This window comes from Mus caroli, chromosome 9 (assembly GCF_900094665.2).
Source record: "Mus caroli chromosome 9, CAROLI_EIJ_v1.1, whole genome shotgun sequence".
Classification (NCBI taxonomy): domain Eukaryota; kingdom Metazoa; phylum Chordata; class Mammalia; order Rodentia; family Muridae; genus Mus; species Mus caroli.
In genome coordinates, this window is record NC_034578.1 from 102,013,364 (window position 1) to 102,028,884 (window position 15,521).

General features: G+C 53.0%; 1 protein-coding gene across 2 annotated transcripts; it reads right to left on the minus strand.

Annotated features, from left to right (window-relative positions):
• Positions 1-3,615: 3,615 nt before the first annotated feature.
• Positions 3,616-15,156, minus strand: Grm2 (glutamate metabotropic receptor 2). 2 transcript variants are annotated; one of them, XM_021172623.2, is made up of 6 exons: positions 15,075-15,156; positions 12,883-13,468; positions 9,410-10,247; positions 6,243-7,318; positions 4,379-4,559; positions 3,616-4,173 (listed from the first exon to the last, which is right to left on the minus strand). In XM_021172623.2, the coding sequence occupies exons 2-6, from the start codon at positions 13,330-13,332 to the stop codon at positions 4,100-4,102; spliced, it is 2,619 nt and encodes an 872-aa protein (XP_021028282.1). In that variant the 5' UTR covers positions 13,333-13,468; positions 15,075-15,156; the 3' UTR covers positions 3,616-4,099. The 2 variants fall into 2 exon arrangements, with proteins under 2 accessions (XP_021028282.1, XP_029336999.1); XM_029481139.1 differs by having other exon boundaries at positions 3,665-4,173; positions 12,883-13,370; positions 15,075-15,105.
• Between the last annotated feature and the right edge of the window lie 365 nt (positions 15,157-15,521).

The following is a 15,521-nucleotide window of genomic DNA, read 5'->3' on the forward strand; positions in this document are numbered from 1 at the left end:
TCATTTCCTTCCTCTTTCTCCCACATCTTTCCCATTTCTCTCCCTCTCTCCTCCATTTCTTGTCCCTCACGTTCTCCTTGTCCTGCTGTCCCCAGAGCTTGCCTTTCCCTGAGACTGGGAACACTTCACCACGTCATGATGAACCAGCCCCTGGGAAAAGAAGCACGGGGCCTTTCTCTGTTGAGGCTTGGGGTGGAGACATTTTTTAAGGGGCTTTGAGACCTTGGGAAAACCGCCTTTTCCTTCCCTCCCGTGAGCTTCACACTAGCAGGGGAGGTAAGTAAGGTTAGTTGGAAGGGAACAGCATGGGAAGGTATGAGGGCCTGAGGGCCACTCGGGGGAATGCTCTCTGTGGGGTGCTGGTGGGGGTTGGGGGTCGGGGAATGGAAGAGTTGGGTCTTATCCCTGACTCCTTGACATTCTTTTTAATCCCCCCCACCCCACACCTGAAGCCACTACCCCCAACTTGGACTGAGAGAGTGTCTCAAGGCTGTGCTCCTGGAGAGGTCTTGCATGTGGAGAAGCATCCATCATCAAAATGGCCCTTGTGATGTGACCATCCCCCTATTTCGCCATACATACCAGGACTCGGGGACCAGAGATGTCTGAGTCACTCTCCCACAAGTTCTGTGGTTTGTGGGTTGAGTAAGATACAGGTCCACAGAGACAGGACAAGGGGCTTCCTGGATGTTTTCACAAAGCCAACTAAAGGGACAGATAAGGGACAGAAGCGGATCAGGGAAAGGCTTTAAACAAAGGCGTCAGGGAAGCACCCACGCGTGCGAACTCTGCAAGCTAAGCATGTGGTGGTGATGTGCAGACGGTCAGTTCACCGTGGTAGACACGTCCAGGGATGAATCACAGACGTTTGGTATATCTGGCCCTCGGACCCTAGAATGAGCAGCCTGCTTCGAGGACCCCATGATTTAGCATAAACAAACCCAGTAGCCACCTATGCTTCTGAGCTTTTCAAGAAGAGGTGTCAAGCTCTGTGGGATGTGGGATGTGGCACTGGAGTGACGAATAAGAGAGACAGAAACCCAGGCTGCTGAGGACTGGAAGTGGAACTTGGGATGAGAAATGGCATGGCCTGGTCTTCTAATTTGTGGTTAAGAATCGAGAGCAGAGGAGCAAACACCAAGATTCACTGCCCACGGGGCTGGGAGATTGTCAGCTGGGGAAGTACTGGTGACACAGGCCTGAGGGCCTGTGTTCAGTCCTTAGCCCATGTAAAAAGCCAGTGTGGTAGCTGTGCCTGTGATCCCAGCACTGGGGAAGTGGAGACAGGCAGGTCCTGGGACTCGCCAGTCTATAACCAGTGATTTATAGGTTAATTTATTCATCCAAAAAAGATGGGTATTTCCTGAGGAATGATACCTGAAGTGACCACCTTGGAATGTATGTACCCCTCCCCCCCCACACACACACTGACACACTACAGGGTGGGGAGGGGTAGCCATGGGCTATAATCATAAAGGGCCGGGGAGAGAAGAAGGGTGTAGTGGGCGTGTGAGAGATCTGGGCTGTGGAATTCTCCCCCCATTTTTGTGTTTCCCTCCAGATTCCTGGTCCTTGGGCTCTTCTTCCTCTCAGATGGTGGCATGGATAGACTGAGAGCCTCCACCACAGGAGACCTTTGCAGCTACCTAGCTGTGTGCCTACGACTGATATATAACAATATTAGTCACTGCTAATACTGATAATCTATGTTTATTACATATTTATTTTTAAAGGGCACTCTTAGCTTTCCCAGGGGTTCCAAGAGAAATCAAGTGTACTCTGGATGGAGGATGGCAAGAAGACTCAGGAAAAACAAAAACAGCAGATTGAAAACAAAGATGGCTGCTCCAGGCACCCTGGTGCCCAGGCCCTGGGAAGAAGTCTGGGTTCTCTGGGACCAGGCAACCAAGTGCCTCGATTCCAGCTACTCAAGTGGTCTTGACAGTCTGTGCTGGTAAAAATACAAGCGGCTCAGGTTAAATGAAAAAAGGTTATTGCTTTATCTATGACAGAGACTCTTAGTATAGGTATTTTCCAAATTCCGTGGGGGACATATACCTATACTTAAAAAAAAAAGAAAAGGAGTTCTCTGCTTATGACCTCCACAGCTAGCTGAATATCCCGTCTTCCTTTCATCCCTCCATCCCACACACTGACTGGGGAGAAGCCATCCCTAAAGTTTTCTTGTCTTTATTTCCACTTTTTAAAAATTGTTAACCCACATTTCCAGAGACTTTACCAGCCCACTGATGCAAATTAGCTCACTTGAAAAAAAAAAATCATCAATGTCTCTGGCTGGTTTTCTCACACAGGACTTTGTCCCTGCCTGTTACGGAAGCCCTGCCTGCAGTAGCTGCATGCTTCCAGCTCACTGCACAGCGCCCTCTAGGCCTTGGGAGGCTGCTGAGAGCCCTGCCCTTGGGAGCAGAAGCTGAGGCTGAGCCCTGGCGCCCTCTACTGGTGAGCTCCAGATGACGCACATGGGAGATGCCCAGGGCATGGCAGGCTCAGCCAGCAATCCTTCAGAGTCTGGAAAGGACCCTTTTCTGATGACAGCCGCAGATGGCCTCGCCACCGCCGTGTCTGCACCCCTTTCCTTGAGGGCCCCTTTCTGGCTACATATATTACCTGTGAACAGGTAACATTCAGTCCCATATCTGATTGTTGGTTCCCTTTTGCTAAGCACTTACCCTGGCTCTGGCTTGTCCAAATTCCAGTCAGGCTGTCATGTAAAGCCCACAGTCGGTGTCCCACTTCCCACACCATACCGTAGGCTGGGTCTCTGAGGAAAACCGTCTCCTAGAAGACCGGACAATTCTAGAGGGTGCTGACCAGTCTTCAGTGGCTCCTTTAAGGATGGATAGTTGATACGTCTTCAGCCTCTGGATGAAGTAGCGCTGGGTTCGCCTTAGTGGCTCTGCTGAGCACAGCCCAGAGTTGACACACATTAGCAAAATGAGCCGCAGAAGACTGAGGTAAGAGTACTTACTGCTTTACCAGAGGATTCAGATTTCAATTCCCAGCCTCAACAGGGCAGCTCACAACCAACTGTAGCTCCAGACCTAGGGGATCTGGTCGCCCTCCTCTGGCCTCTGTGGGCACTGCATGCATGTGGTGCAGAAGACCTACATACACTCCTTTCATCCCAGTACTTGCCAGGCAGAGGCGGGTGGATCTGTAGAGTTTAAGGCTTGCCTGGTCCACATAATGAGCTCCAGGTCAACCAAGGGCTACAATGAGAGTAGAAGAGACCTTGTCTCAACACCCCCCATATCTCCCCCCCAAAAAAAACCCTACCACCACCAACAAAAAAAACAAAGACAAACAAAAAAAGAAAGCCTACATCTAGACAAAATAAATTGCGCACACACACAATAAGAATTAACAACAAAAAGACATGGGCTGGAGATGCAGCTCAGTTGGTAGCACACTGCCTTGCCTAGCACTCATAGACCCCCTGAATAAGAACAAGGCATAATGATGCACACCTGGAATCCCAGACCCTGGAGGCGGAGGCAGGGGGGTCAGAAGTTTCATGTGATGCTCAGTTACATAGCAAGTTTGAGGCAACCTTGGTATACATAAGACCCTGTCTATAATTTTTTTAACAAAACGTTTAAATAAAGACACTTTATTTACAGGTAATACAAAATAAACCACGGGACAAACTACTGGGTAAGGAGGGAGGGACTGATCCCACAATAACCTTCCTCTCTAACCCAGAGTAACTTATAAAAAATTAAAAAGGCCTGGGGCAGGGGCTGGACTGGAAGCACCTTTGCATGGGGGTTGGGCCTGTCGTCCTCAGCCACGCTGTTCTAAAACATGGTAGACACTGAATTTCTCCCCCTCTAATTCCCAGGCCTGGCAAACACGGGGCATAGCTACAAGGATAGTTACTGGCCAATGCAGAGACTCCCAGCTAAGGGCTCTGACTTCTGACCTAAAGGGCTGGGGAATCCAGGAGGTGGGTAGGTGACTTTGGGGGCAGGCATGGGGTAGGTGTTATTGCAAGGCTCCAGCCAACTTCCTCCTGGCCGTGGAAGAGGGTCTACGCTGGGTTCGGGAGCAGCCATGTCAGGGCAGGAGTGTGGGATCTTCAAAGCGACGATGTTGTTGAGTCTACCACCTCACGGCCATTGCAAACAGTAGGAACAAGCTGGGATCCAGACCCTAGGGAAAGGTCGCCAGAGGTTGGGACTGACCCCAAGAGGCAGCAGGAGGGTGATCTTCCACCTAGGCCTCTCCCAAGTATTCAGTGTTATCTTGACAGTGCCCCATTCCCAGATAAGGAACCTCAGCAGCCCGGGGAGGGGACTTCATGCCAGGGAGCTGGGCAGGAGAGCAGACCCAGTAGGGGAGTGTGTAGGGTGCTCACCTTGACCAAGGTTGGCACTGGCCCTGGGTGCAGCACTGCCAAAGCGGCTGGTAGGAGCCCGGTGGCTCACCACGTTCTTCTGTGGCTGGAAGAGGATAATGTGCAGCTTGGGGGCAAAGAGGCAGCCGAGCACCACAGAGCCACTGAGGCTGACGGACACGCACATCGTAGTGGTCTGCACCTGTGAGGGATGCGCGTGCACGGGTCAAGGAAGGTCAAGGAATGTCAGGAAGACATTCCACATGCCTGGGCCTATGACCCCTGCCTAGGCGGAGGCAGAGAAGGATGGTAGTATCGACTGAACAGTCCTTTGGCCAAGCCTCAAAGAAGGACCACAATGGCAGTGTCAGCCCTAGTTAATCATTTTCGGAGGCACACCAGGATCCCAGCCGTATTATGAACATGAAATGGTGTGTGTATGCAAAGGGGTGCATGCACACATAGGGGTGCAGGTATGGAGTATATTTGTGTAGATGCAAGCATAACAGTGTGGGCATATTGTGTGGTAGTGACTCTGCAGAGGAGAATGCAAAAGTGTTTGTGGGTGGGGAGGGCTCTATGTGTGGGCAAGACATGTGTGTGCTCTAGATGTGCCAGGATGTGTGCGCACACTTGTAGGTGCATAAGGGAATGCATGTGCATCTTCATATATGCAGGCATGCGTGCTCATACACAGATGTGTGGCATGCATGATTGACCCCGTGCATCTCTGGTGAGTCTTTAGCCACTGTTGATTGGCATGCAAATGCAAATCATATGCAAATGCAGCTGAGTCAGACCTGATTCCCTCCCCAGCCTTGGCCTCCACTACCCTAGCAGGTGGCCCAGCAGGTGCAAACAGAGCAACCCAGCCCAGCAATTCCCACCCCCCACCCCCACCCCCAGCAGTGTACCATGCCACCTTTGTCTTGGGGAAAAGGACCTACACCAGGGCTTTTGCCACAGTGTTCCTGTCCCTTTCATTGTTAAGACCATCAATTTAAGACCCTGGTCGGGAGTCCCAGGCTGACTGACTGGAGCCTGGGACTAGCTCTCCCTGAGTCCTCATCAGTTAAACAGGAGAGCTGTGGCTTTTGAGCCATGAGGATTAACCAAGATGATGCTCTTACTATTCAGAGCTCAGCTCACCTGCCACCTCCTCAGAGAGACCTTCTAGGGCCATCTCATCTGAAGTAGCTCTTGCTTGTCGGAGCCAAGGACACCCCTTAAGTGCCAGTTGGAACCGTTTGCTCGAAAGCCACCAACTGAAGAACAGTGGTCACCTACTTTAATTTTCCTCAGCCCTCCTCCTACCCTTGCTGTTCTTCATTTGTTAACCATCCCCTCCTCCATCTCCAAATGACCCTCCACTGGAACACTGCACAGCCTTCACTCTCTGGAACATATTTCTGCAACCCCAGCGACTCTTAGGTTAGGGGATGGTATCAGTCCTGACATCTGCCCCCCCATAACTGACACCTGCCCCCACCCATGACTGACACCTGCCCCCTCCCATGACTGACACCTGCCCCCTCCCATGACTGACACCTGTCCCCCCCTTCCATGACTGACACCTGCCCCAACCCCCATGACTGGCACCTGGTACTACCCATGATTGATACCTGGCACTACCCATGATTGACACCTGGCACCACCCAAGACTGACACTTGGCACCACCCATGATGGACACTTGGCATCCCCCAACCCCAAGCTAGTTCCCACCTCCCTGGACATTTCTCCAAGCTTTCTTTCTCCCATAAACCTTTCCCTGGGGTCCATTTGACTTCTTGACGCTTTAGAGTTAACCGTAGATAAAATGAGATAGATAGCAGGAAAGACCAGGTCTGGCATTCTACCCTGCCTGCTTTGGCAACACACGCTCACCCGATAATCACTGGAGGTGACGTAGAAGATGGGAAGGAAAGCCAGCCAGATGATGCAGGTGGTGTACATGGTAAAGCCGATGAACTTGGCCTCGTTGAAGTTCTCCGGGCACTTGCGGGTCTTGAAGGCATAGAGCGTGCAGAGAGCGATGAGGAGCACGTTGTAGGCCAGCGAGCCGAGCATGCTTGCGTCACGGTGGTTACAGCGCAAGGTCACCACTTCCCGCCGCTCAGGGGCTGTCTCCTTGCCTATGCCAGGTGCCTCCACCACCAGCCAGGCAGCAACAATGAGCAGCTGGCCTGAGATAAGTGCCAGGCAGATGGCCACCTGTGAGGCGGGACTGATGAAGCGCGGCCGCTGGGCACCCTCCCGGGCCCCGCCAAAGATGCGAGCGATGCGATTGGTCTTGGTGAGGAGGGCTGAATAGCAGACAGAGAAGGCAGTCCCCAACCCGAGGCGCCGTAAGGTGCAGACGGCCGTGGAGGGCTTGGCGATGAAGATGAAGGTCATGCAGTAGCAGAGGAAGACGCCTCCCAGCAGAATGTAGCAAAGCTCCCGCCCCGAGGCCTTGACCACGGGTGTGGCGTTATGCCGCACGAAGACACCCAACACAAAGAGGGTGGCCAGGGCACCTAGGCAGGCGATGGTGACAGGTCCCACCGCCCAGGCGTCGCCCCAGCGGATGTACTCCTGGGGCAGCTCAAAGCATCCAGTCAGACTGGCATTAGGCCAGTAGCCCAGGCCACAGTCAGCACAGGTGAACTCATCCAGCCTGTACTCGTAGGGCTGACAGGGGATGCAGAGCCAGCAGCAGACCTCGCCGGGCTGCACGCTCTTCACCTCATTCTGAAGGCAGGGCTCGCTACAGCGAGAGGCAGGGAGGGGGCCAGCTGATGGGGAGGCCCATGGGATGATGCTAGTATCCAGAGTCAGACCTTCTGCCCAGTAGCCTACCTTCTGGTAGCGATAGCGCCCACTGTCTGCCCGCAGATAGGTGAAGATGTTGTAGCGGCCAATACCATCTCCAAAGCGGTCAAAGCGGACCTCGTCATCGGTATCTGCTGGGCGGAAGGGGGCTGGAACGGAGGAGAGAAGGAAAGGCCGGTGAGGTCCTCTGATGTGACCTCAAACTTCACCTTCAGAAGGAACCTGAACTAAGAGCTGAGGCTACCTCACTGCAAAACTGAAGCCCATCTTATTTTAACCCCAGCTCCTTTTTCTTTTTGGCATTTATTTTTATTTTATGTGCATTGGTGTTTTGCCTGTATGTATGTCTGTGTGAGGGTGTCAGATCTTGGAGTTACAGAGAGCTGTGAGCTGCCATGTGGGTGCTGGGATTTAGACCTGGGTCCTCTGGAAGAGCAGTTGGTGCTTTTAATCACTGAGCCATCTGTCCAGGCCCAACCCCACCCCCAAGCTACTTTTCTAAAAGACAGTTTATAACATACTACGGCCCCTAGACTTCAGCATCACACTCAGTCTCACCCACTCTAAGCTCCGATCCCATTGTGACTTGCAATCTTAGACCTTAGTCTTCAAACTCTAACTTGTATCACAACACGTAACATAGCTCTCTCCCAAAACTTTAACAGAGATCCCAAAGCCAAACCCGACCTCTAGCTGCAACAGTCCACTACACCCGCCTCAATCCTGGTCAGTCCTGACTGGTCCATTGCAAACCGAATCCCAACCTCAGTGGCCACCATGGGATGGCCACTGCCACTCTCTATCCCCTAACCTTCTGTCACCCAGCCAGGCTCAGGAACCAGAACTACAGCCACCCCAGTGAAGAATCAGGGGTCCAGTCAGATGAGAAGCTGAGGATCTCAGAAGTGAGCAGTGCTGTCTGGATTCGAACCCCCATCTGCCCAGCCCCTATTTCTTCTCCCTAGACTCCACATTCTCAAGATCTCAACTGTCCCCAACCAAGCCCAGCAAGCTGAAAATGGCTTTTCTCTCACATCAACTCCATGAAAGCCCAGACGCTATCCCTAACACTCTACCTGATCCAATCATAGCTCTGGGTGTCTGCCTATCTTAGTGGAATTAGGTTCCACACAGGTTCCACAGCAACAGAGCTAGCTAACTCTCTGGCGGGGGGCGGGGGGAGGCAATATATTGAGAGAGAGTCTTGCTCTGTAGCCTTGCGTTCACAGTCAGCCCCCTAGTGCTGGGATTACAGGCCAGAGGCATCACACCTAGCAAAAACATTTGTTTTAAACACTCAGTTGTGGGCTGGTGAGATCAATTGAGCAAGTAAAGGTGTCTGCTATCCGGCCTGATGATTCAAGTTGGATTTCTGTGACATGAAGGATTAATTAAGGCAACAGGAAGCTGGGTGAAAGTTATTTGGGAATTCTATGCCATTTTTAGATAAGGGGTCAGCACCCTCAGACTTTGATACCTATGCGGGTCCTAGAAGCCGCCTCTACTACCAGAATGCGGAGGACAGCTGCCCTCTTGGTCTAAGTCTGACCCTATGATTCTATGCTCTGGCAGCCCTGGCAGCGTCTCCCACTGCACACACAAAGATTCTTCCTGAACCCAAGCACTGCGGTTCTGAGGCTGTGTACTTTAATTTTTGCTCCCGAGAACACTTTGGCTACTTTGGGTAGAAAAATTAAGATGAGGGCAAGTATAGCTGTGCACAATATAGTTCCAGCACTCGGGAGGCTGAGGCAGGAGGACTGCTATGAGTTTGGGGCAACACAATGAGTTGGAGGCAAGCCTAGGCTACATAGCATGGCCTAAACAGATTTTGTTTTGTTTTGTTTTTGTTTTTGTTTTTATCAAGATTAATAATAGAAGTTTCACCTAAATAGAAGTTCTCCCTATGGTTCACCCTCAACCTCCCCTGATTGGGACTCTCACTCTGCCTGTGAATTGCTTGGGTTCCGAACCAAGCCAGATAAAGAGCCAAGAGCCAGAAGGTAATGTTCAAGCAGTAGACAGAGTTCCTAGATCAGGACCAGTCCAGATTCCACTTTCTGGAAGATTCTCAGAAAGTGGAACCTCAGCCCTGACTCCAGCTGGGGTCCTCTGCTTATGGTCCTTGTGTCCTAAGTGACACAGTTCCTGACTATGTCCTTGTGTTCCACCCTGTTTTCTTAGCTAAGTGATGGAACCTGAAGGCCTGCAGGCTAACGGTCACTGGCCGGCACTATTACCATCAAACTTGACATTGAGCACGAAGTCCTTGTAGAGGCGGCGCCCATTGACAGGTCTCATGGCATCGCAGAGGCGGGTGGTATTGGGACAGAGGGCACGGTGCATGTTGTGCAGAGCGTGGGCCATGGCGTACACGGCATTGACCACAAACATGATCTTTGACTCCTGTTCAAAGGGCACGGCCCGCAGAGAGTGGGCGGCGCAGTCTCGCTGCCGGAAGCTGCAACGGAACCTCTCCTCCCAGAACTCACGGAACCAAGGGTTTCTGCTATTGTTCCAGGGATCCAAGTTCTGGAAGTAGGAGGCAAAGTCACTGATGGGGTAGGAGGCCAGCTCAATGGTGATGGCGCCCTCGGCAGCCCTTTCACTGCCTGCCACCACGCTCTCCAGGGCCCCCCAGCCGTCGCTGGCCACCCAGGTGAAGCTGGCGTTGAGACGCTGGGTGGCTGCAAGCAGCTCACGGGCATCCTCTGACCGGGTGAAGAGCACAGCCACACGGGCGCTGGGCTTCTGCAACAGGGCTCGCACCACGCCCTCAAAGGCTGCGCGGCTCATGGCACGGCCCACCTTCTCAGAAGTGGCCACGCAGATGTTGCGTGCCCGAGCCTCGAGCTCGAAGGCCTCAATGCCCGTCTCTCCATAGTCACCCTCAGATGCCACCGTAGACACATACGTCCAGTTGAAAAAGCGGAGAATCTCAGCCATGGCCTTGGCTTGGAAGAAGTCTGGGGGCACGGTTCGAGCAAAGTAATCATAACGGGACTTGTCGCTCAGCTTGGCGCTGGTGGAGGCATAGCTGATCTGTGGGATCTGGAACAGCCGCAGGAGATTGGCCACCTGGGTAAGGGTAGGGAGCAGAAAGGTCAGAGGCCAGAGTGAAGCAAGCGTCAGAGTCAGGTGCATCCCCCATTCCTATGGAACCTGGGGACCACAGGTCAGTTCTGAGAGGTCCCTATCTATAAAGACCCGAGTCTGAACTTGATGTGTCTTCTAGCTGAGGATAGAGGGTTTCTTTCCTCTCTTAAGGATTGAGGGGGAGAACACCCAGGATACACCATGTGCTGTATCCGAACCAGATGCAGAGCAAGGGGAACAAAGAATGGCCTGGGATGGAGAGAGATTAGCACTTGGCTGCACCAGCATAAAGAGACAGCAGGAGTCATCTGGGATACTCAAAGATGCCTCTCTCTCTCTCTCTCTCTCTCTCTCTCTCTCTCTCTCTCTCTCTCTCTCTCTCTCTCTCGGTGTGTGTGTGTGTCTGTGTGTCTGTCTGTCTCTCTATATATATGTCTGTGTGTGTGTGTGTGTGTGTGTGTTTAGTACAGGTAGTCCTTCTTTAGTGACAATTCTCATGGGAAGTTGGACAAAAGTCACTCCAGGAAGAAAGGCTTAGATCCAAGGGTCACAGAGCCTTGGAAGCCCAAGTTGGTCTCCATTGGATGCCCAACCCTAAAGTGAACAAGGGTTCTCTACTCTACCACTCACTGCATAACACCTCATTTCTTAACCTTTGGTCCCTATAGCCAGGAGAATGGGGTTCATCTGAGAGCCCCAGATGGTGGGTAAATGAAAGCACAGGCCCTACAGAAGAGGCCTATGACCCTGCAACTGGGATATAGGCTCTCCAATGGCCTAGAGTTTAAATATTCATCTCTTCACACATTTTCTTCCTCCGTAGCCCTCTAATAAAAATCTCCCTGCACTGTGGGGTTCTCACGTTTGAATCCAAGCTACAGAACAGTTGACAGCGATCTATATGGCGGCACCAGTGTCTAGCATTCGGGAGCTGACAGCGATATGTGCAAGATAGAGGGGCTGGAATGAGGGGGGACACATTCATGGGCCAGCAGAATCTGAGGACTAAAGACTGAGCCTCTGAACACCAGGCTGTGGTGGGGGGAGCAGCCTTGACTCTAAAGGGTGGCCCTGCTAGAGAAAGAGGTGGCTTGAGATAGCAAAGTGACTATGCTTCTAGACACACAAACACACACACACACACACACACACACACACACACACACACACACGGTCCTAGGGAAAACTGTGAAAGGGGATTGCTGGTAAAGCACTCCAGAGTCCTCTGAAGACAGCCATAGGAGGCTACCCACCTGTCCCCGTCAAAGCCAAGGCTACAGACGCTGCCACAGCCACACCCATCTCAGCAGCTACGTAACCACCTCTAGCAGTTGGGATTAGCAAGACAGGTAATTGAGTTCCCACCTATATCCCATGGCTCTTGATTAGGCTTCATCTCTCCTAAACCATCAACCTAGGTCAGGGCCTAAGTCCCACTTCTGCAGCAATGACCTCAGCCAGTCTCCTAAGGAAACTGAGGCTTTCACTGATGTCCCCAGATAGCCCCGGGGCCCTGATTCCAGTTCTGCTCTGATCTCTCTGCACCTACACTGGACACAGACAGGAGAGGACATGGGTGAGAGGAGACCCAGTCAGGAAGGGGGAAAGATCCCACCTAGGCCAAAGCTGCCAAGTGAGCCCAGGGTGTAGTCCAGAGAGTAGAGAAGAAAGTCAGCCGGAGCCATAGTGGGAGCCTAGCAGAGCGCCCTCTGCTGATCCCTTGTGGAAAATCAAGTGCTAGTGGTGGTGTCTCTAGCCTTCCTCTTCCCTCAAATTCTGCATCACTTGAAGATCTTAGGGTACCCTTCCCATCGATGCTCCCCCCAACTTCTCTTCCTCCTGGACCCCCTGCCTTGCTTCTTTGGCTGCTCCTGGCTTCTATTTGTCTACTCTGTCAAGTCCAGACAGAAGCGGTCTGACTAGGGTTCGAGCCCTGATTTCTCCTGAAACTCCTGCTTTCTGCTTTGCTACCACATTGATTTATGAGCTGCTTCTCTCTGAAGCTGCTTCCTTGTCTATAAAATGGGTTAATACTGACGGCAGCTCATCCCAACTGTGCCCTTATGACCTGCCTGGCTCTCTGATACATGCTCGTCCTCTCATTAAATTTCTACTGGGAACCTAAAAGTAGAAAGTATTATTAATCCTATTTTATAAAAAGGGAAGCTGAGACATAGAGAAAAAAGAGAAAGAAAGAAAGAAAGAAAGAAAGAAAGAAAGAAAGAAAGAAAGAGAAAGAAAGAAAGAACCTGCCCAGAGTCATGCAGTTAGTACGATGGGAGCCAGGATTCAGTCCTGAAGGCTGATTTCAGAAGCCACCTCATAAGCCTTTTGGGACATTGAATATCAGGGGTGTGTGTGTGTGTGTGTGTGTGTGTGTGTAACGTGATGGTTCTGTTTCTCTCCTTTCCCCGCAAGAGAAGTTTCTCTTACACATTCTCTAGAAACCAACCCTATTATATGGCCAGGGAACTTTCTGGCCATCTTATAAGAAGCTACTGAAAGAAAGATGCACCCTTTTCGATGCACCTGTCCTGGAAGTCCCTATTTATCAGGATCACTGGTTCACCCTTTCCAGCCTCGCTTCCTAGCGCCCATTTGGGTGATTCCCACCTACCTGGATAGAGACATCACTGTAGGAGCCGCCAATGACACCGGTGATGGCTGTAGGAGCATCACTGAGAGTAGCATAGGAGCCGTCAGGACAGATGTGGCGTGAGCCATCAGCCCCACGGCTGAGTGAGGCACGCACAAAGTCCAGCGCCTGCTCCAGGGCGTGTGTATCCTTGGAGCAGCTGTCGAGGATGTGCGCGCCCAAGCGCACCCCAGGCAGCAGGTGGGGGTCGCGGTTGATGCGGTCCAGTGCAAAAAGCATGGCCTCTAGGCGCTGTATGCCACGATGCTCATTAACAGGTCCACACTCCTCTGCTGGGCCACCCTTCTGGTGCACTGGGAACAGCCCACCCAGCACCAGATCCCCCTCCAGGGTCAGCACCTTCTTGGCTGGGCCCTCGGCCACAGCACCCCGCAGCAGCAGCAGTGCCAGGAACCTAAGCAGGGATTCCATGGCCCCCAAAGGGACGGCTAGGTCCAGCAGACTGGGGTCTTCGAGGGGTGAGGACAGAAGCGGCAAAGGCAAAGAAAGGAGCAAACAGGGGCCGGGAAAGGACAGACAGGAAGAGAGATGAGAAGGGGGCCAGCTCCTGCAGAGAGATAGAGAGACAGACAAACAGGGAAGAGAGAGTAGAACCAGAGAGTGGCTGCCCCCTTTTATTTCCAGCTTCCCCTCTGACTCTGTACCTCCCCACATCCCCTTCCCAGGTACTCAGGAGTCGTGAGGAGAGTGGTGATGTCACTGACTCGGCTGAGAAGCTCCTGGGCTACCCCCAGAGGTCTGTGTCTCGGCTTTGCCCTAATCTTGCCTAAAGATGGGCTCTGGGCCCCTACCAAACTCAGCAGAAGACAGGGAGGGTGCGAGTGGGGACCCAGGCAGAGGGCAGGGGTTCCAGCCATTGCCAAATCCTACATAAACCAAAGGGCCTACACAAACCTCCTAGGAGACCAATACTGTAGTAGCTGAGGCCATAGCAGTTACACACTCAGGGGTCTGGTTCTCATCCTGAGCCTTGGATTCCCAGAGTAGGGACATTGAAAGACCCACCACAGAGAGGGGGGAGTCTCTATGAGATAGTTTCTAGCCCAAGAGAAACTAAAGCCCAGGTGGACACCCAGGGTCCTAGACTATGGTTCTTAAAGGGCCAGCCCTCAAAGTCTCCTGATTGAGAATGGAAAGGAGATCCTCACTCATCCCAGTGAGACAGCAAGGTGGAGGGGCTGGCCTCAGAGAAGGTACCATGTAGTTAAAGGTCTTATGTCAGCAGAGTAAATCAATATGGATGGATATATATGCATGCCATAGATGGGGGTCAGTTAACCCGGGGAGACCTCTGAACAGTACCGGAGCTGAGTTGTGGATGCCCTAGCTTTTCATAGGAGGCTGCTGGAGACTTAGCGTCTGTCTCTCTTCACTCACTCCAAACCCAGCAGACAATCACTTCCAGCCTTCCCTTTCTCAGCCTTTGACTGACCTTAGAGTTCCGCTCCCATCCTCTTTACCCTGCATCTGATCTCATCTGTACCTAACCATCCACCTTACATTAACCCTACACAGACAGGCTCTTGAAATCATGCAGACTGAGAGAGGGGCATATCGTTCCTCAGGATTGGAAAGGAACTACAAGCTAAAGAGATCAGCAACTACTTCAAGGACCCCCGTCCTGGCCACAGCGACTACGGCTTCTCACTGGACTAGTCTGCTGGTGTCAGGGCAGAGGCTGGGAAGCCTGCGAGGACCCCAAAGAAGCAGCTCAGCCAGGCAAACAGGAGAGAGGATCAGGGTTGAAGACTAACACAGATGGGGCAGAAACCCAGGGGAGGCTCTGATGGACTCAGAGGCAGGGAAGGAGGCAGAACCTGGGAGTCCAGCAGCCGAGGGGCAGGACCACAAATATCTGATGAGAGGACAAGCAAGCCTGAGAGGCTAAGACAAAGACAGAGACACAGAGAGAAAGAAGGACCAGAGGACGCTGGAGCAGGAGGAACTGGAAAGAGCGATGCAGGGCGTGCGTTCTCTTGGGAAGAAAGGCGGGGTGCCCGGGACGGTCTTCCCGCTTCCCGGAGCTCCCAGAAAGCGCTGTCTGGACGTCTCGGCCCGGGTGCTCCAGAACTCTAGGACCCGCGGGGCCCCGGGATGTGGGGTCAGGGCTAAAAAAGGTTGGCAGTGACGGCGGCACCAAGGGCTAACCCTACCTGGCGCGCCCAGCTCTGGCGCGGGGCTCCCGGTTCCCGCTTGCTGGCTCTCTCGCTGGCTCTGCGCTCTCCGCCGGCCCGCCCTGCCGCTTTCAATCGCAGCCTGCCCCGCCCCCGGCCCCGGCCCGCCCCCAGCCCCTCCTCCGTTCCTCTGGACTCCCGGTCCTCTTCCCCACCACCCTCTGCCACCCCGCCCCAATTTGGCCTGCACCTCCGGCTTTGCCGGACCTCCCCAGGGTTCCCAGCCCAGCGCCTCCAGCAGCTTCCAGCAGATCCCGCTCTTGACAGGTCCGCAGGGCCTGGAGCTGTCCACAATGTGGTGCTGAATCCCCGGGCGCTCCCACTGTGCGCTGGAGCAGGTGCCTCTCAAGCCCCCTCTGCCCCTCAGTCAGACTGCGACCAGGCAGGAACAGATGAGACAGTGGCCTGGAAAGGTCACTGAGCTAG

Coding starts and splice junctions, on each gene's coding strand:
- Grm2 (XM_021172623.2), bottom strand. CDS start 13,332: ATGGAATCCCTGCTTAGGTTCCTGGCACTGCTGCTGCTGCGGGGTGCT. Junction 4,560..6,242: donor TCACCTCCAGTGATTATCGG/GTGAGCGTGTGT, acceptor CATCCCTCACAG/GTGCAGACCACTACGATGTG. Junction 4,174..4,378: donor CAGTGCCAACCTTGGTCAAG/GTGAGCACCCTA, acceptor ACCTTTCCCTAG/GGTCTGGATCCCAGCTTGTT.